The 21163-nt window shown below is 38.5% G+C and overlaps 1 protein-coding gene across 3 annotated transcripts in view; it reads right to left on the bottom strand.

Annotated features, from left to right (window-relative positions):
* Window positions 1–21163, bottom strand: part of CRYBG3 (crystallin beta-gamma domain containing 3) — a 94317-nt gene that overhangs the window by 30594 nt on the left and 42560 nt on the right. For all 3 annotated transcript variants that reach the window (XM_072885362.1, XM_072885371.1, XM_072885380.1), the window contains 9 exons: window positions 16167–21129; window positions 15145–15192; window positions 14671–14786; window positions 13467–13614; window positions 6736–6875; window positions 5295–5409; window positions 4079–4114; window positions 2836–2969; window positions 881–1007 (listed from right to left, as the gene is read on the bottom strand). In XM_072885362.1, the coding sequence (XP_072741463.1) occupies window positions 881–1007; window positions 2836–2969; window positions 4079–4114; window positions 5295–5409; window positions 6736–6875; window positions 13467–13614; window positions 14671–14786; window positions 15145–15192; window positions 16167–21129 (5827 nt within the window). The remainder of the gene's footprint in view (window positions 1–880; window positions 1008–2835; window positions 2970–4078; window positions 4115–5294; window positions 5410–6735; window positions 6876–13466; window positions 13615–14670; window positions 14787–15144; window positions 15193–16166; window positions 21130–21163) is intronic.

The raw sequence follows: 21163 nt of genomic DNA, 5'->3' as shown, positions 1-21163 counted from the left end.
ATTTTTTTTTCTTTTTAAAATAATGACTGTTGAGACAATGAGTTTGCTCTAAATACCTGTCTTCAAACTTCACAAAATTCCTGGCTCAGAAATACCACATCTCTTCAGATGAGATGAGTAATCTGAGAATACAAGACTGAGTAGTCTCACAGTGAACAATCTAATTCTCAGAAGGAGCCACTCTTTGCAGCTGTATTTAAAGCTCACAGAGTTCCTACTATAATTAAAAAAATCCTCAAACCCCCAAACAAACAAAAAAACCCCAAACCAAAGGAAATGATAAAAAAGTTCTAATCCCATGTTTCTGCATCACTGAAAAGTCTAACTTTGCTTCCAATACTGGACTCTGATATAGTTTTTATTATTTAATCTTTGCCCCCACCAAACACATTGTAGTAGCAGGGATTTTTTCACCATGATTATTTTTGCTGCCAAAATTTTCTAGCATAAAAATCACAGAGACAGAGGGTAATGCTGTTTTAAGGCTTGCAACAGCTGCTGTGTTGAAAAGCTATTTTTATTTTAATGAAGAACTACACTGTACACTTACGCATGTTAAACTTCTAAGAAAATTCTGTTCTAGACATTCAAATAGTTTGAAGTGCAGAAGTGAGATAGTTGGAAAATCTGTCAGGTAGACAAGGAATTCTGCATGATACATTCTTTGTATCAACTTTACAAAGGCTATTTAGAACCTGCTTCTGCTTTACAATGTATACAGTGCAGTCTAAATTTCAGCAAGTAGGAAAAGAATGAGAATGAACTTGGGCAAAAGATGGAATGACTAAACCCAAGACAGCTATACCATATATGAAGAATAACCTTCCTCTTTATGTATAGAACTGTGCATAATTTGTGTGAAATTCGTAAAAGTACTTACAGCCTGAAGGAACCGGAAAGACAGGAGGACACTGTCAGTTCCCCCCCATGAGTGTCTGTCTTCATAATCTCCCTCCTCCAGCAAGTACTGATGGCCTTTGTAGCGTTCCTTATCATAGGCGACCCATCTACAGCAACCACACAACAAAAGAAAGAGAAATAATTAAAAGCAAAACAACTGCACACATGATTTTCCACAACAAATAAAAGGGGAAGAGAACATCCTAAGACCACTAAAATGAGTACCACAGACTCAGCTAACAAACAAAGCAATGCTTGTTTGAAATCACAACAGGCACCCATGAACTGTTGTTCTTTGTGGATCAAAATCCCACCATGTGATTCTTTCTCCAAGAACAGTTTATTTGTGTAACGTTTCTCCATGTACCTCCTCTCAGTCAGCCATATTCCCAATACCAATATTCAGTACTACAGAGGGTAGTACGCACTGAGTGGCCAAAACACTGTAAGCCACCAACTGTCAATGATAAAAAACAAGCAGTAGATCTCTTCAGTGTATTAATAAACGATGAAATTCTACCTGTGCTGGAGCTGGTGACAAAATTAACAGATTTCAGCAGAACAAAATTTCACCTGCTTATATTGTTTCCTGCTCTAATCTAAAACCATATATATATATATGAACAGACAAGTGAATTGAATATATACAATATATTGCATATGGAATATGTTTTAGAACTAAGGGAATAAAACTTTTTAAAGTATTTTGAACAAATAGATAAGGCTCGATTAAAAGAAGGCTTTTCCACATCAACTTTGAAAGGTCTAATGGATCTTAATTTGAAAAAGTGCTTCCCTCTCCTTCTTTCTTGTAAGCATTTTTTTCATTAAACCTCCCTTGTAAGTATTAGAACTGCTGTACAAATTCTGTTGACACTGAAATTTGGCAGGCAGGGATAGCTTTACTTTTAGTACCATTTGGATTACATTAATTCAGCTGTTTAAGTTACCACAGTATTAAACGAAAAAGCCACCACCACAGACAGAAATATGTTTTTTAATAATTTGAGGCTTCCCAGATAGCGAATACATAATGTATTTATGAATAGGTTATTTGAGTATTCACAATTAAGTTTATTTTGAATTTAGTGCTGCTCAGATTCTAAGGATGTATGTTATTGAATCTTTATATTGAAGTATTAGCATTGAAATCCCCTAAGAAAAAAATAAAAAGTTTCTGAAAACTATTTTATTGCTAAGCTCTTTGGCAGAAGCAACCATCCTGCACGCTTTCAAACAGTCCTGTCCTGCTGGGTCTTGGAAGAGGTTGGAAGAACAATGCGTGGGGTTGGTAGCTCTCTAGAACAGCTGGTGCTGAGCCTACCTTGTGAGCAGTCCACCTAAGGACTGTGTTACACAGCCCTTTTTGTGCATGTGTGTGTGTGTTTATGACAGAGAGAGGGGCAGGGCAACATGGAATCAATCCGAGGCCTCAACGAAGAAAAATAAGGGTAGATTCTTAATGCCACATAACATGCAACAGGTGGCAAAGGATAACCACTAAGACAATAAAACAGTTTATAGATTTCAGATGCATTAAAATGTCAAAGTGAAGACTGACCACATCTACCCAAGGTAATTTCAGTAAATTAAGTAGAGACTATCAGAAGTATAAAGCAATATAAATTAAAGCTCTGTGTGAATGCTGTCATTAAGGAACAAAGTGGCCTAGTTTATTGGCATCCAAATGGTAAACACTGACTTCACACCTCTCACACACTCAGTTTTATCTTCCTCTATTCCCTTAGATAGATAAGCCATATGGAGAGGTGATTTTATCCAAGGCTGATAATTGACAAAAGAAATATATATTCCTTTCTTATAAAAATATTTTACCAGTGAGAGATTCTAATCACCCCTTAGTTAGCACTTCTTAGTATTTAGTTATGATTTCCTATTTTAAAGTAAATAAATATAAAAGTGAAATATACTTACACTCCACCAATTACACGTATTGATCCAACTTCCTGAAACTCCTCTTCACAACCAAACAGAGCTGGGACAGAACTGATGTTTTCTGAAAACGTTTTGGACCATCCTCCAAAGTGGGTTTTCTCATATATTATTATCTAGAAAACATGATGTTGAACAATGCCTTGAGTATGTCCTCAATAGTAATTTGAAGTTTGGGTGTGTGTACTGCTACACTATGTGGAAGACACCTTTTTTCCCCCTCCAATAAACCACCACTATGAAGAAAATTCAGGGCTGCATTCCTCAGCCCTTCTGATTCTTGAGTGTCCTATAAGCTGAAGAGACCCTGTTTGGATTTAGATAGGCTTGTCAGGCTATTTGCAGCCATTGCCACAGAAGGATACTTATTCGCACAATTCTATATACATAAATGCACTCTGCAGCGATATGACTGTGATTTATCCTGTAATCCTGTGCCTGCGCACTGTATATAAGCCTGCAGTGAATCCTACCTGGTCACAGATAGACACACTGAGCTTAATCCTTCAAAAGTAGACAAGAGGTCTTTCTCTGTACTTTGCTGAAGTTATGTGAGTGACTGCACTCCACACCCCCTTGAAGTACCCCATCTGCCAAATCACACAGATCAGCTATTAAAAGTATTAATAATTTATTGCAATATTTATTAGAAAAACACCCGAGTCTTTCATGTATTTGTATAATTAAAAGTTACCTAAAGCATTAGCATTTTTGTAGAGAACTAGAAAAAGGAGGGAAAAGGAGCAATAACTCTGGATTAGCTTTCTGCTCCTCAAATCCCAGAAGGGTCATGGTCTCACTCATGACTCTGGTATTGGGATCAGGTTTAGGAAGGAAGGGTCCTATTCCTGCCCCCTTCCTCCCCTTCCCCCTCCTTTTTTTTTTTTTTTAAACTTGGTATGTTAAATGGGAAAATCTCTCCTGATCCCTTTCCATTACAGTGACTGATGTGTCAGTCAGGAAAACTCATTTTATAAAAGCTTTACAACTCTGCTATAGCAAATTCACATTCTCCCATTATGTAAAAAACAAACTACTACTACTTTTACATCTCATGAAACACTAATAAGAAAGCGGACTTGACAGCATTAGTGAATTTTTCTTCTGCAGCAAACACTGAATACTTAATCAAACATCACATACCCAATAAAAAGGAAACAGCTTAAATAAAGGTTTTATATTTCCAATGTGCTCATATTTTATTCTCAATGTCCTCAGTGCTTACCTTGACATTCATTGGCATTTGTACCTTTAGTCCACCCTAAAAAAAGATGGGGGAGAAAAAAAGGTATTTATATAAATCTTAAAGTTATGCTTTGACATGTATTTTATAGTACTATCAGAGCATGAAGTCTTCGTAATTATATCCACCATTTTCAGTGTTGGCCAAATCAAACACTAGTTTAAATACTCTGATAATTCATAAAAGCCAGGGACACTATAAACCTGACCTACAAACAAATCAGTGTGTTAACAAGCCTGTAGGGGTGCAAGCAATTTAAAAATACTCCTTCATTGTCTATTAGCAATCTAAAGCAAATATTTACTATGTGTTTTTAAACTAACTTATATTGACTCATTTTTTAAATTAACTTCTAAAGCTTTGTTATATATATTTCAAGTTTCTTAAGTACAAATGGTGGAACACTAAGAAAATATCAACACCAGAAGAGAGAGAAAATATAGGCTGACATATTCATGTCTATGGTCAAAGAGCAAATACAGCAAATACATTTGCTCTGGAAATGCTAGTGAATGATGTTCTATGAGGGAGTAAGACACCTACCTCCCATGAGCAACGATAAAGACAGCTGTTAGGTCTTATTCTGTTGGGGCTTTCAAACTCTCTTTCTGTAGGCTTGCTATGTAGACAGTAGAATTATGTGTTATACTCTTCTTCATCTCTTTCATATTTAGGTCTACATGCTGTCTATTGAAACAAAAATTAGCTGCACCTCCCAAGATTTTTGTGCAATGTGTGGTCACAGGAATACTACTGGGTAATAAACTCCTTGCCTGGTCTTCCACCCCCAGTAGACTCTAGCTGTGCCATTAAAAAAAGAAAATCAGCTTCTGAAGAGCTTTTTTTGTTAATGATTTGGTGTTGGTTGCAATACAATTAAGAGCCTTTCAGTTCTGTCTTATTTGATCTCCAGTCAACAACAGCAGTTTCCTAGGAAGATGTCCTAGTGAATCAGGTGCTCCCTCTGACTACATGGTCTTACTTGGATGGATGCGGAAGCCCAGCAAGCCATGGCAACCGCCGTGCCATTACAACACTGCAAATGCACTGTGGTGTGAGATAAGTGTTACACATATAAGGATTAACCCTGAAAGGATGTTAAGGTTAGAACTTAAGTTATATTTAGATCAAAACCTTTGGGGGAGCAACAATAGGAAAAGGAAGGCACACAGCTTATTAGGAATTGTGAAGTCCTCACCATTTTTAAGGGACGCAGCGATTTTACATCTGCTGAAGGAATTTCAGATGGTGAACTGCATTCTTCCAAAACCTTCATCTCTCCCTTGTAATTAAAGTCTGAATAAGCAAGCCATCTATAACAGTAAGGATAAAGGACTTGTTAACCTCATTAGATAGATTACAAATACAAAAATCTTATTAAAATTATTTTCCTTTTTGTACACATAAGAGCTAGATAATGTGGTTTCGATACTGCCAGCACATCAAAACGAAGCTATATTTAAATACACTGGCAACATCAATGCTAAGATGTCAGATCCTTTTTCTCAGTCCAAGCTAAACATAAATGAAAGAGAAGACAATTACCAATTTGTTCACTTTAAGAAGACAGTTTGTTACGCTATGAATATACAAAACTAGCGTCAGTACTGAGGATGAGACGCATCAAATTTTACCTAGGATTGTCACCTTAGGAATTAAAAGGTTTCTAACATCAATCCCACTTCATTTTTTCAGTGGAAGTTATTAGAATACGATGATTTACAACACTCCTTTGGAAAGCAGGCTATCGTAATTTTGACATGAGGATTAAAAATGCTGAGGCTCCTTCAGACTGTTTTAAATCAAAAAGAAAGCTGAATGTAGAAGTTGGACACAGGGTTAGTAGACCAAATAACGAATGGAGGAAGAGGCATTGAGCCATACGGAAAATGACTTTCTTAAAACTACATACACAAACCATAAGCAGTTATACTAAGTTCTAACAAATCTAAGACAAGACTCTGTTTTTAATTCCTTCACCACTTCAAGCTTCATAGACATATTGCAAGATTGTGGGAAGGAAAGCTTGGCTCATGTGGAAAGGCAAACTCAAGACTCTTGTAACAGAATAGCTAATGTCATTCTGCAACGATTTATGAGAAGAGGCACAGAACTCCCAAACTTCAGGAACTGTGAAGTGTTGGCCATTTACCCTGGAAACAGACTATTCTGCTCAATACAGGAAATGCTGGGCTACCAAGGGGCCTGCATCACCTCTCTCCAGAAAGTCAGGATATGGCTGTAGCTTGAGAAATGCCTGGATGATGTAATATTCATTTTCTGGTATTCAGCCTTAGTGTTATAACAGGGTGGGTGACTAGGGAGACAGTATCTATTCTCCAATGAACTAGAAGTTAATTATAGCTAAGCTGCTGCTTCTAAATATAAAGCTACTCAAAGATGGAATTATAGATGACTTCTGCCAGCAACTAGAGGAAAAATGCCTTCTAAAATTTGGTTCCACTACTAGGAGCCCACATAGCACAATGCTGAAGTGTAGAGCTGGGAATAACTAGAGTACGTTAACTGATTTGTAGCAAAACCCCCCAAATATTGTTCCTATTGCTGACTGACTTTCATCCCATGATGTTACCCCTCTACCGGCTGGCAAAATGCTATTAAAAAGGTTCAGTACTCACACTCCTGATTTGACTCTTATATAAGGGTTTTTCTCAACATCCAGTTCTTCTAAATTGGCAACTGCACTCTGTATGCAGATAGGAAGTCCCTCTATACCACCAGCTGCCAGGCAGAACTCTACCTCTGGAACGCCACAGTCCTGCAGAAACAAATCAAAGGGTAAGGCTTATCCACGCTTGCAGAGTCCGCCCCATCGCGGCACAGGCAGGACCGGTAACGTTTCCTTCTTTTTTCCCCCGTCTTCTCACCTTTCTAACCTAACTCCAGGCTTCCTATGATGGAAGCGTTTTAGTTTTTTTAAATTAAGACTGGAATTTTTAGAAAAGCTAAGGGAAGTAAATTTCCCAGCTCTCACTAACTTTCAAAGAAGAACTATGCATTTATGCCTGTTGGGCTACTTTCAAAAAGCTCAGTTTAAGTACTCTCCAAGTAAAGGATCTGACAGATAGACAAACCATGAATACAATACTGCTGACGTTTTTTGGTTTTTTTTAAAAGGCAGTGCTTCCATAACACACATATAGATACATATGATGCATGCATAACTAAAACTTTCTAGAAATGTCTACTACATTCCCGTCCCCCTCCCTCAGTGATAATTAGGTTCTGTAATGTATCCGACTACGGTTTCAAGCCATATGAGTTTCATTTTCTGTCATGCTAAATAAATGTACAGCATTTTAGACACAGAAAGAAAAAGAACAATACTAGAAAAATATTTGTTTTGTTGAGTAGACAGTTCAGCAGTTTTCCTGTTACTACAGAGTAACAACCTCTGTTACCTTACTGAAGGTTTTCTACTGATAGATACCATGCTGAAGAACAACTTGTTGAACACATGATCTTCTCTAGAATTTGCAGGGATTTTATTGAACCACACTCATTTCATAATATTTATATAAAATGCATTGCCAATACTTTCTTTCCCAGCATTCAAACAACTCATGAATCCATGAGGATCTTCTATAAGGCCTTGCTTCAGCAGTGCATTAAAGAACAGTCTTCCTGTTACAGTGAAAGGTGGCTCACATGCTTACAGAGTTCGCTCTGCCATAGCTGGAAACCCTCAGTTCTCAGTGATAACTTCACAGTACCCTTCCCCTTATCCTCCTGACCCATGGGCCCATTTGCATGAGGCCAAAGGGCTTGGACAGCATGAAGAGACACTGAAAGTCCTAAACGTGGCTGGAGGAAGATGCCTCTTGCATGTGCACTAGAGAAGAGGGATGAGAAGGTGTCCCTGAGGATGCCCTCAGAGAAGCACCTGGTTACTGGATTTGTTGAAGACCCAGGCAGGGTCACATCATGACAGTGATCCCACTCGGCCTGTGGCTTCTGCCGGACCCGAAAGGCAAAACACAAGAGCTTGCAGAGAAACCCAGCAACATGGCACAAAAGCTCTTAAAGCTACAGCACCTCATCTCATGACAACACCTGCGTGCTCTCCCTTTTCACATAGGTTTTGAGTGGAGCTTTCAAACGATAGAATAACATTCCACCTAGAAACACACCTCTTCTTGGTTAGCAAAGTTTCTTCAGTAGTTATTTAACTGTCAGCAATAAAAGTGGCAATTATAATAGATGGACTCCAGGATATTATTTCACTTTCCTCTGAGATCTGAAGTAACACAGTATACCGTTTTGGCAACTCTCCCTCATGCACAATTGTGTTTCCTCTGTATTGTACCTTGCAAACAATGCACACTGTTTGTTTCCAGAACAAAAACTGCAATATCAGAATTTTTATTTTCAGATGGAGTAAAATCAGAAAGACTAGGAAAAAAGACTTCCTAGTACAATGCTACTTTATGGCAAAGTGCTAAGGAACACCATTCCTGAATTCTAAGTGTATTGCTAAACAAGTTTAAAAAAAGTCTCCTCATAGTTTTCACATGTACATGAATCTTATTAAATCACAGTTAAGAAATATTTGAAGTTCATTTTTTTTCCCTAATAATACCTGATATGGCTCAAATCTGTGAATCCAACAATAAACCTTGATATGTAAAATCAGAAGTTGCACTTAGAAGAATTCCACAAATAACGCTGCTAGACTGTTAATGGTTTCAGATAAATTCTGAAGCAAAGTACCTACAAGACTAGACAAGTGGCAAAATAAAGTATCTTTGCCTGCAGGCTCAGACAGAATATGAGGAGGAGTATGTTTAATTTTAATTCAGTAGGAGGTATTTTTTTTTTTCCATTTGAAGATTGGAAAAAGCCAGTCTGTATTCTCTTTTCAAGTTTGCTTTCCTGACTCTGAGGCTTACGAGGTAGGCTCCACCTCAAGAGATGAAGAATGTAGCAGTTTTCCAAAGGGTAGGTAAAGCACAAGCGCTCATAATAAAATCTCTCCTATTTATCACCATCTCTCTCCAGCCAGATTTTGACAGTCATAAAAAAAAAGTTATTCATTGCAACGGCATTTTTGTGTGTGCCAGATTAAGCCCACAAAATCCTTTTATAAAGTGTCATATAGTAAACCGAGGTCTTCATCAAAAGCAATTCAAATATCTATTTTTAAAGGTAATAACATGTTAGAGCAAGAAGTACATTATATTTTGTAATCACATTTTTTTAAAATCACAAATATACATTTTGACTTAAATATTGAGTTCAATTTACATATATTAATTTACAGACTGCAGAAAATGGTAAAACTCAGTATTGCTGTATGATAGGAACACTATGTATTTCCAGATGCACACTCAAGTACTATGCTATTAATTTATATAATTTAAGCATGTAAACTTTAGCTTGGTAAATATTTGCCCTAGCATGTTCATATTTGCCTAAGCCTATTTAATAGTCATAATTACTTTCAGAGGCTTCTTAAACATTCCTAAGAAAGCCACCATCTTTAGAAACAAAATGAAAACCACACAAATATGATAGCATTCAGGTTGAGAACTAGCTCCTTCAGTCCGAAGCCCTTTCATTTGCAAGGCGTCAAGATTTCCAAACAAGATAACCACATACAAAACTATTACCATGCAAAACTACCACCACAGTGTTTCAGGCCAGATCCCAAACTGGCAAGTTTCCTCCCTATATCCGCCTGGCCCTGCTACCCCCATCACAAGCAGGCAAAACTCATGCCATATTCCATTATCCTACTGACACATCAGGCAAAAACAGAAAAAAAGCACAGCAAACAGATTAAGTAGTTGCGTTCATTACCAATGACAATACACAACCAACAAATGCTTAGGTAGGTCACACCCTCCAGGCATCCCACTCTGTCTTCCTTTACTCTGCGGTACTCTCTTCCTACCTCCACACAGTAATCCTGGAGTGCCTGTGCTTCCCTCACGGTCTTCTGGGAGCAGAGATGTTTACAAAAGCACAGGGAATACTCGCACTAGCTCGCAGAGAAACAGACACTTCCAAAACAGCAACACACCCCTCAGCAGAAAGGTTAAGGTTTCTTCTGAAGAGGGTTAAGAAGACCCTCAAGACCTTAGCATTAAATATTACTCTTTGGTGGCATCTCTGACATTTTTCTAGTCTGACCAAGAGCTCCACCATAAGTGAGAGACGCAGAGCCTTCAACTCCCTCAAGGTGGTCTTGGCCGTATACCCTTCTTCCGGATCTAGGGTTACAGGCCTAATAGCACCAGCAGGGCTAAATAATTTCAGCACTGTTAGGTAGCTTCTCCTTGAAGCTGTGGTGACTGAAGAGATCAAAATAACCTGTTTAAATGAAGTAGCCTTTTATGTCAACAACAGGACAAAGAATGACTAAAGTCTGGCTTCTTAAGCTAAATGCCAAAACAATGATGAGAGAAGAGTCTACTGAAAACTAGGCCTAATTAGTTCTGGTATTCACATGATTGCTTTTTAATACAGTCTAGACACACATCTTACTTTTGATATACAGTTTGTCCTTAGGACATGTCAGCTTCTGCAGCATTTTTTATTTTAAATCTTACTCTCTGTTGGTCCTTCAGCCTTTTTTACCCATTCACAATTCTTTCTCACAGTTCTCCTGCTCTGTCCCACTCTTGCTACCACCCATCACCACCAAGCCAAACTACAGAACTCAACAGGGCTGACAGTAAAATAAAATAATACTAAAGAAATTAATGACTACTGTCCTGTAAATACCAACTAGCAAACGAGACAATCTGAAGCTGCTGGGTGTCTTCCTATGGCATCTGACAAAGTAGTCCATGCTTGAATTAATAATTTCTTTTCACCTAGCAAACCACACAAACAAAAGAAACACAGCCTTCATGTAATACTGCGAACATTCCCATTACAAAGAGCTTTGCTTAAGGAGAGTCCACAAGGAATCCAGTTATTCCCTGCCTAACCATCTTGCAGACAGAGATTATAAACTGCTGTTTCAGATCTCCTGTCACCTGGCAAAATAGTGGTTTACAAGACTACACCAGAATGGAAACATCAGCAACTCTTCTCAGCTCTTGTTTTTGGGAAAGTAACATTTAGCACCCTCTTTGGGCTTCCAGAAACAGATAGAAAAAGCTCTCCAATGCGGTAAGTCAATATATGCATTTGCAGCAGACCAGAAAACTGACTTGGCTGAACAGATTGTGCTGTAGAAGCTGCATTGAACCTGCATCTGCAGGCAGATTTTGCTAGCTTAAGCTCATGTTGACTTGCCTCCGTGGAATTCAGACTCCTCATTACTTCAAATAGGTCTTCATTTTACTAGCTGCACGATCTGTTCCTTTGAGATCTTTTTTCCCCTCTCCAAAGTTCCTTCAAATTAAACACACATGGATACATATAATGCATATCCACAGTAAGTCAAGCCACAAGCTAACCACAAAGCTAACAGAACCTTTGCTTTTTGTGGATGCTTAAAGCCAAATCAGAGCACAAAGCTACTGGCAGGCTGTTTCTCAGCAAACTAACATCTGCCAGTAAAAAATAAAAACAATATTAAATGTATCTCCTACAGTTTCTTTAGTAAACATCTGTTTTTCTCTTCTTGGCAAGCCATTTTCTTCTCAAATATTTAGCCAATTTTCAAATCTGCTAACTCAAGGCCTCTGAGCAGCCATTGAACAAGCACCATAAAAAGCCACTTGAAGAATTAGAAGACAAGCCAGACAGCCTGGACACACAGCCAGTATGACCAAACTAGGCAGGAGAAAAGCCACTGAGCTACCCAGCCTATGAAAAAGAGAATGACAGTAAAACATGTGTTCCTGCAGATCACATACACATGAGCTGCCTGAAAAAGAAACAGCTATTTGTCAATTAAAATAATGCTTACACTTTTCCAAAAAATAAATAAATATGGCAGCACTTTGGCAAACTACCTTCTAAAAGAACTTCCACAGCAGCTGAGAGTACAACCGAAAAAAAGAGGGACACTTTCATGAATCAAGGTTTAGAGGACAAAACCCAGCTTATTAAGTTCCACACCCACACTAGCTCCATACAGCCCTATGGACTAACAGCAAAAGTCCTCCCAACCAGCCATTCCTGCTAGAGGTTTAAGTTACATGAGAAACAGTGTTGAATACTGAACTAGTGTACTGCAACAAAGCTTTCCATCTGTGTTCCATACAAATGAACCACACACTGGAAGAACAATGCTCAAATCTACTTAGCTGTATTACAAAGATTTTTATCACGCACGATGAAGCTAACCACAGTGTCTTTCCTATCCAAGGCTTTTCTTTGATACCCAAGACACACCCAGCTTCCCTCATCTTCAGACCATAGTTCCACATGTTATTGTGGTATTCCTTTAATTATTTAGCTGCCTTCCACATTATTGATCAATATTCATGTTCCATATTAGTCAAATGCTTTAAATTTGTTTAGCTCAAATAAATGTTAACTTCATTATTCACGCCCTCAGCCAGCCTCTTTTGAATTTATTTATCGTTAAGTCTTTAAGAGAAATATTTCTAATTGTTATGAATGACATTATGCCCCTGCACTGATAACAAAAAGGTTATCAATTTTAAAATGACCTCTATACCAGCAGAGAACAAAGAAACACCACTTTTTCTGAAAAATGTTCACATTGCAATACAAATGATAATTCACTCGCAGTAAAGGGCCATTGCCCTGTGAATAACTGGAATGTTATGCTAAACAACAAGAGCACTAAGTCTTCTTAAATCACAAGATCTGGTAAATATATTCCTCATTCACTGAATAACAATGGATACATTATATTTAGTTTTAGGCATTTGATTCCTATCTTCTCAACAAAATGCCTTTTAAACTTCTGGCTGTACACAGAGCCAGATGCTGTAGGTGTACCACTTGTCCACATGGAACCCCTACAGATGGCACAAAGCTGTAGAGGGAGGGACAGTAATTTTTGGAGGCTATGCTGTACAAGTGAGATTGGAAACGCAACTACTAACTTCTGAAACAGGAGCCACAGATACACAGTAGATAGTTTAAGCTTAAGATAAACACTTCTTTGAAAAATATGAATCGATTCCATTTAATTTCAATTAACGGGACGTGTAAACATCTAAAAGGAGGGGAATCACTGTGTCAGATAAAGGTGGTGGCAAATAAAGATAATCCATCTGCTTGTTACCTTCAGGAAGAAAGGGAAATTTAGCGCAGCAAAAGCCCTGGGATTTATCTTGAAGGTGAAAAATGTGATTCATAGCAAATTTGAATAAAATCAGAAACACAGCATACACACATTGTCCACTGCTAGTAATACACCACTATTGCCAACAGAAATTAATTATGTATGTGAGTATATTATTAACGAAGTCTATACCTTTGTTACATGTTTGATTGAACCAACTGTGAGGTTTCTTCGATGATGTTTCATGCCCGGAAGATCCCAAAGGTGATCCAGCACAGCCTCTCCTTCTTCTAGTACATATTTCCGACCCTGGAACTTTGGTTTCTCATAAAAAATCCAACTGTAATAATGATATCATGAACTGAGTTGTTGCTGTTAGGTTAAGACTGTCCTTATACAGCACATTTGCTGGAAAGCTCAGTAATGAGCTCTTCTTATCAAGCCAACTATCAGACCTTTCTTATACTGTCCCTCAGTAGTCACATTCACTTTAGATAAATACAGGGCTTGTACTTCTGTGCTTTGAAAGTAAAATACACAGTTCTCCTCCAGGACGTAGCCTAACATAACTTAAAATATTAACTGTATAAAAATACAGCTAAACCACAATGTAAATAAAAAGCCTTATTTTACCAGAACAAATTTATTAATTGACATATCAAAACACATCCTGTTCAGGCAGATACTATGCAAGGCATAAAACATATACACACTAATAATGGCATTCCATATTTCTTAGGACATGAAAGAAATGTATGCAAAACCAAACAAGGCTGCCTCAAGACTGCATAAATGTGACATGCGTTGTTACTATGGCTGACAGTCAGAAACATTCACTGTAAGCACCACCAATTAAATTCCAATGCAACAACTGACATGGTCCCAGTCCCAGGTTCCCAAAGCAAACCAAGAAACACTTCAAAATCTACCTTAAAGGTACTTGTATATCATTCTGCATCCACATTCCCCTAAATGCTACATTACAAACAGCAGCTGAGATTGTTCATTTTATGGTCCTTTTGCAACAGCTACTGTATACTGAAACTGAACTATAAAAAAACCCAAACAAACATTTTCTTTGGCATACACATGCTTCTAGTGATGATTATGGCTGTACTGTCTCAGCACTTCAGGCAAGGAGTCTAAACTTACTTGTGGTTCTATTTGAAACTTTCTGTTTGAAGCTAGTTCCCAGGAGAAACAATATATTTTTTTTGTACTGCAGCATTTGAAGCCTTGTTTCATGCTTTTTTCATTGTATCAGTCTAATCATAAAGAAAGAAAAAGACACTCTTGCAGATCAGATGTGTGTCATAAATTAAAGAAATGAAAATACAAGAGAAACACATACACAGTCTTTTGGAAAGACTATTTAAATATGACCTGGATTTCTTACCATCCTCTAATTATTCTAAGTAATGCTCCAATGGGAAAGATCCAGGACGTGGTATCTAGCACATCAGAATGAACTTCTTGTTTACTTTTGTCGCCATAAATATCATAAATAATAATCTGAAACAACATACAATGCATATGAATGAGGGCCCATTTCAACATACAGTGTAGACAGTTATTTTTTGCTTGGAATAAAACCTATTTCACTTTGTGCCCACTCAACTGATATGCTACATATTTTCTTCTTTTATGAAACACTGTACTGAACTAAAACAGCAGTTGCTGACAGAAATACAGTAAAATTATAGTGGCAGGATTTTTAATAATATAACATCATTATTAGCATGTGCAAGCATACGCACATTAAAATACAGAAAACTAGACTAACAACTTCAGATGCTTTGCATTCAAAAATTTGGGTATAACAAATTATTCCATGTATAATATTGATCTACGTGACACAAATTCTGCTTACCTTTCCCGGTCTTGGATTGTATTTGAGACTTGCCCTGTCAATGAGGTTCTGAAATTAAAAGCACATGGAAAACAACTATTAAGTCTACAACAGTAGCACAAAGCACAGACAGATTATTCTGGGTCCACTATTCCTATAAATGTATGCAACTGTCACTAGCACAAACCACCATGATTTGTTTCATTGATGTACAGAGTTGTTGTAAATAGTTTAACAGAATCAAACAATCAGCAGAAAGCAGCAAGTGCTAGAAAGGAAGAACTATTATGGAAGTTATGACTTCTGAAAATGTATTACCCTTTCCCAGCAAACAATAAACCGCATGTCTTAACGGTGGCAAAACCAAAACAGACCTGTAACACAGACTGAAATAGTCCCAACATCATAGAAAGACTTTATTCTTCAGTTACGCATTTGGTTTATGTGGCCTTTTCAGTTTCTAAATACTGGAAGAACTGTTTCCATACCCTCATCTATCATTGCTTTAAACAAACTAAAAAATAAATGCTAATCTACAGAAGCAGCTATATTACTTACTTGCTAACTGAGCTACAATTTGTACAAGACATTGTGATGAAACAATCAAATAGCCCAGTAAGCAGATATTTATATTTTTTGGACAATACAGCTCTGCTAATCTCAGAAGCAGAAGAAATGAAAGAACAATTTTCATACAAACGGCAATTCCATCATCTTCAGTTTGAAATGTCCTTAACATGGACAAGTCTGTGTTTTGCTATTATACAGACTTGCCATTATGCATATTTTCCTATTATATTTTCTGTTTGCATCTTCTGTTTTACAATTAAGTCACTTTCATCTGTGTGCTGAACAAGAATACTATGTTTTTAAAATTATTTTATCAGAAGACTTTTTTAACCTATGATCTCAAGCAGCCTAATTACTTTCATTTATGATAAAAGAATTAACCTTAAAAAGGGAGGAAGGAGAACAGGGAGACTGCAATTTTGAATCTGGGCTAAACACTTTGATTATTAATATTATGTGACATGACATCTTACCGCTGACAATTCTCCCAGTTTTGGCATGGTGTTGTCTTGAGACCAGTGAATCTTTGGCTGCAACATATCCTGGAGAATGCTTCCAAACCTGGTCCCCTTCTCAGAGGAGCAATTGCTGGCAGATTTCAAATACTGGTAGTACACACTTGTAGGAGGATGCTTTAGAACAGCATCAGCTTTCTGTGAAACTGGCTTACAAGGTGTTTGACTGGGAGAAGCCACATCTGGAAACAGTTCTGGTTGCTCCTTAGAGACAAGTTTTTCTTTTGAAAGAAGAGGTGATTGTTCAGGAAACAAAGATCCAGTTTGGTCGTTTGATTGAAGGGCTGTTTTTAAATTCCCTCTCCACTGACTGGAAAGACATTCTTCCTCTCTCTCAACATCAAGCATATTTTCTTCATATGATGATTCTTCCTCCTCCTCATCCTCTACTCCCTCCTCCTCGTCCTCTTTACTGAACTGAGTAGTAAACTGTAAGCGCTCAGAAACCGACTGGAGGAGGGAGAGCACAGAAGCGTGGTCAATATTATCTTTAGATATTCCACTAGGATGGCCTTCTGGCGACGCGTCTGTGGAAAGTAAGTCTTCTTGGGAGCTGTCGTCTTCATATATGGGAGACAAAGAGAAAGGATATACTCTATGGCGCTTGGCTTCCACGCTCAGAAATGACTCCGAGCTACAGCTATCTGTTGCTTCATTCAACTTGTTATCGTTCCCATAAAGACAGGCTGGCTCATGTTTATTCTTTGCTCTTTCACATATTAGATGATCTATATTATTTGAAGGCAGAACAGAAAGTGAACCAGTTTGCATATCATCAGTTGAGACAGATTTGTTCTCAGTTTGAAGGGCATCTTCATAAACAATAGTAAAAGAACTGTTTTCCCACTGTTCAATTAGTGGAGAAAAGGCCAAATGATCCATCGATTCCTTCATGTCATCACTACAGTCCAGACCTTTTTCTTCAAGCTGATCCTTTCTCTTCAAGTCTTGATCCTTCATTTGTACCTGCTTCGGATTCTCAATATTTCGGGCAAAAACTGCATTGAAGCAGTTTTGCCCTTCACTGTCCTCTCCAATAACAGACAATTCAGGTACAGCGAACTGTGTATTTAATCCAGTATTAACCTCACTTGCCCCTTCTGCTAGTTCCTCTTTACTCTCCACTGCCTTTGAATCTTCTAAGATTGCTTTTACTTGTGCAGGTACTTCTTCTGCCATCTCTCTTCCACAGTGTTCATATGGACTGTCCTCCGCACTGCTTTCTGGAGAACCCTGAGGACTGCTTTTGTCTTTGGATTCACTCTGCTTGCTGATACATTCTTCATTAGGTATAAAAAATGACAAATTAACATTTACAGTTGGTAGCAATGTGCACTCTGGAATATTTGTATTATTGTGTGAATCTTTTAGCTGCAATGACAGAAGCATCTCTTCAGTCACAGTAGCATCTCTATGTACTAAATGTAAAGATCCATCAGATTTTCTACTAGTTGCTGATACTCCAGCTTTGCCACATAACTCTGCTGCAGCCAGATATTCACACACCTTTCTATCGTGTCTCTCTCTGGCTGCTGCCCTAAGATCCGATTCTGGCCTCACTGAACTACCGGTGGGTAGAAATCCATTTCTTTGACATGTAAATGCATTATTTGGTATCTTTTCACCTCTTTGGGGCCAATCTAAGCCATTTTCCATACTATTTGGAAGTAAAGGGGGACCTGAGCAATCTGCCTTTTCACAGTTTATAGCTGTACTCTGAGTTTCTGCCCTCTCTGTTAGTTCCTGTGTTTTGGCAGGTAACTTCATATCCAGGTTTGAAATATTTGGGGTTTCAGCCTTAGGTTTAGGCTCAACCTTTTCACAAGGCCTTTTACTCTCACTGCCTTGCCACTCACTGGATGCCAGCTTTTGTTTGGCTGAGTTAATGACTTCATCAATTATTTCTTTTGCTTTTAGTGCTAGTGCACTATGTAGGTCAATTTTATCAGGGATGTAAGATAGTATCTTTTTGTCTTGATTATTTGTATCCACTGTTTCATTTCCTGTAAATGAAGATGAGCCTCCTCCACTGCTCTCATTAAAATGTTCTAATGACTGTCCAGCTGACTGGATTTCTTCTGCTTCCAGCGGTACAGTTCCAGCTCTCTGATAATTTAGAATATCTGTATTTATTAAACCATCCTTGCTCCCACAAAGCTGGCAGACACCAATGGCTTGTTTTGCTATTATTTCTTCTATAGCCAAGTGTAAAACTGAGTCCACTATTTCCTCAGCTTTTTTAAACAAAACAGCAGCATCTTCGAATTTAGCATGTTCTTGTCCCTTCACATTGGTATCTTCCTGTAATTCCTCAGAACAGAGCTCATTTGACTCTGCAGGTGCAGCAGCTGTTTGATCATCCATCACAGAAGGGGCTTCTGAGATAGCAGAAGCATGGTTACCAAGATTCACCTGTCCCACAGCATTTCTGCACACGCTCTCAGTACAGGTTGACTCGGATGCCATTTCCAAAGATTTCAAAGGACAGATGGGTGATGGCATTGCCTCTGCCAAGACACTGCCATCAGCCTGTTGTGCGGAGGAGGCCTCCTCTGCCCCATCACCAGCTCTGTGACTGGAGGAATAACTGTTCCCTTGAGCAACACCCAATGTTTCCAAGGCAGAAACAGAAAGGTTGGAGGCTTCTCTGGATCCCAGAGTAGGTGAAGAGGGACTGGGGATGCAAACAACCCCCACATCTACTTCAGCAGCAGAGCAATCAAGCTTAGCTGGAGTAAGCTCAGGTTCCAGAGAACCAGCTGGGCATGAAGCTCTTGGGTCTCCCGAGCAAAGTGGCACCTCGGTCATTCTGTCCTCAGGGATTATCCTCCTGAACTCAGCAGCTGGAAAAATAAAGCTGTCCTGTTCAGAAGCAGCAGACCATCTAGCAATCTGGCCATTTTCAGAGTTAGTGGCAGGAGAAGGCATTTTGCCTTGGTTGTCAGATGAAGAATCAAGTACTGTGCGTGATATCCTAGGCTTATTACTGTTTTCCTTCTTGGAAGAAAAATTAATACACCTATCTTCAGAAACAGGTGGAGATTCAGAAATGATGTCTACATCAAGATCTTTTTCAGAGGTGAAAGCAGAATGGCTGGTCAAAGGTCTTTCTCCATATCCCAAGACAGAATGAGAAACCTTCCGAATGTTTTCTTGTGACTTAGAAATGAGAGAGGAAAGTTCAGAGACGCAATCCTTATGTTCAGAAGGAACAAGAGCAACCTCAGTCATACCACTCTTGTCTATTTTAGAAACAGCAGGAGTACGATCATCTGTCCTGTCAATGCTGATTAAAGAGCAAGGTGCAGGCTTTGCTGTGTTATCTTCTGTGAGTATGACCAATGCCTTGGCAGGGGTATCTTGAACAGTTTCAAGGGAAACAGGACCACAGTTATGGACAGGAACTGAGCTTTCTGAGAGGCTCACCTCTACAGCCTCAAAGGATTTGCTCTTCTCACATTCAAGACCAGGATGAGAAAGAGTCTCTCTCACATCTTTTAAATTGACTTCTCTTTTCCCTATAGTTTCATTTTCGGTCTTAAAACTAGGATGAAGAGAAGCTGAACAACAGCCTCCAGTTTCAAAAGACAACTCGTAAGTAACAGAGAGAGGTGCTGTCAGCTCATCAAAGTTAGATTTCACACACTCACACCCATGTATGCATGATGATACATTGGCAAGGTTTTCCACTGCAACCTCAGATAAAACCTTCACTGTTTCCACACCCTCAGTTTCTAGACAAGGTAAACTCGTCTGCGGTGTGGCAGTATCCTTAGAATTCTCCACAAGGATTAACTGATCATTTTGTACGTGCATTGGTTTCCCTAACTCACTCAGTTCTTCATTATAAGTCCTCATGACTGTATCTTCATCATTTTTAATAGATGACACTGAAGCAGTTAGATTACCTGTGGCTATGCATTTTTCTCCTCTGGACTCCACGCTAAGCGAAGTGGGTATTTGTTCATTAAAATGTATAACAGCAGTAGCAAGAAAGTTCTGTGGATTTTGCTGTCTTTCTACAGCTGCCACAATTTTCTGTGTATCACTTTTTCTTGGATCACTATCTTTATTTACACTAACTGTATGTTGATCTGCTTGCTGCTGAAATGCAGTGGTACTGGAATGAAGCATCTGGACATCTGATGTTAGCTCCAAGTGACTATCCATTTGATGATTACAGCAATATTCCCCCTTACTCACCTGTAGTTCTTCATGAACTGTCTTATTTTTTGATTTAGGTGAACGTAAACAATCATCCTGCATTTCTTTTGTGGACTCCTTATTATCTGCTTTACTACAATGATTTTCTTTATCAAAGTTAGAAGTGGGATTTTTGTCTGCCTGAAACTGAGCTTCTGCTTCTCCCAGCAGCCCAACTTCTTTTCCGACCAAATCGCTTGCAGAACTCATGTTAAGGGATTTGGTAATCTGGGAAGTGGAATTGCTTAGGATGTCATTGTTTCTACTACTAGATGACAGTAATGAATCTAGTGAATATGTCCCTTTAACTTTTGTTGCAGCTAAAGCAGGTGTATGTTTTAAGTCTATCTCATGAGATGATTCAGTAGATGAAGTTGTGGTCTTTGCAGTTATTTCATGTTTACTGCTACCCAAGCAATGCTGAGCTTTAGCAGATCTTTTCGTTCCCATTTTAACTGCAGAAGAATTTACTATGACATCATCTTTGTGATCTTCACCCTCATCTTCTCCATTTTCTTTTATTAAGTGTCCTGATTCCAGAGAGACAGTTGTTTGGATTTCTCCATTTTGTTTGACCATTGAACCATTTCTGTTCTCAGTAATTTCTTCTCCTTTTTCAGCCATTGCTGATTGATTCTTCAGTAGCTGCCTAATCCTTGCAGAACCTCGATATGTTGCATAAGTGACTGCGGGTGCTTCTGGCTTCCGTTGCATCTGCCTGTAACAAGGATCATCATTATCAGCACAAAAAA

The sequence above is a fragment of the Ciconia boyciana genome, chromosome 1, assembly GCF_034638445.1.
Source record: "Ciconia boyciana chromosome 1, ASM3463844v1, whole genome shotgun sequence".
NCBI classification, from domain to species: Eukaryota; Metazoa; Chordata; class Aves; order Ciconiiformes; family Ciconiidae; genus Ciconia; species Ciconia boyciana.
The sequence above is the reverse complement of the archived record's forward strand: the minus strand, read 5'-3'. Positions and strand labels throughout refer to the sequence as shown.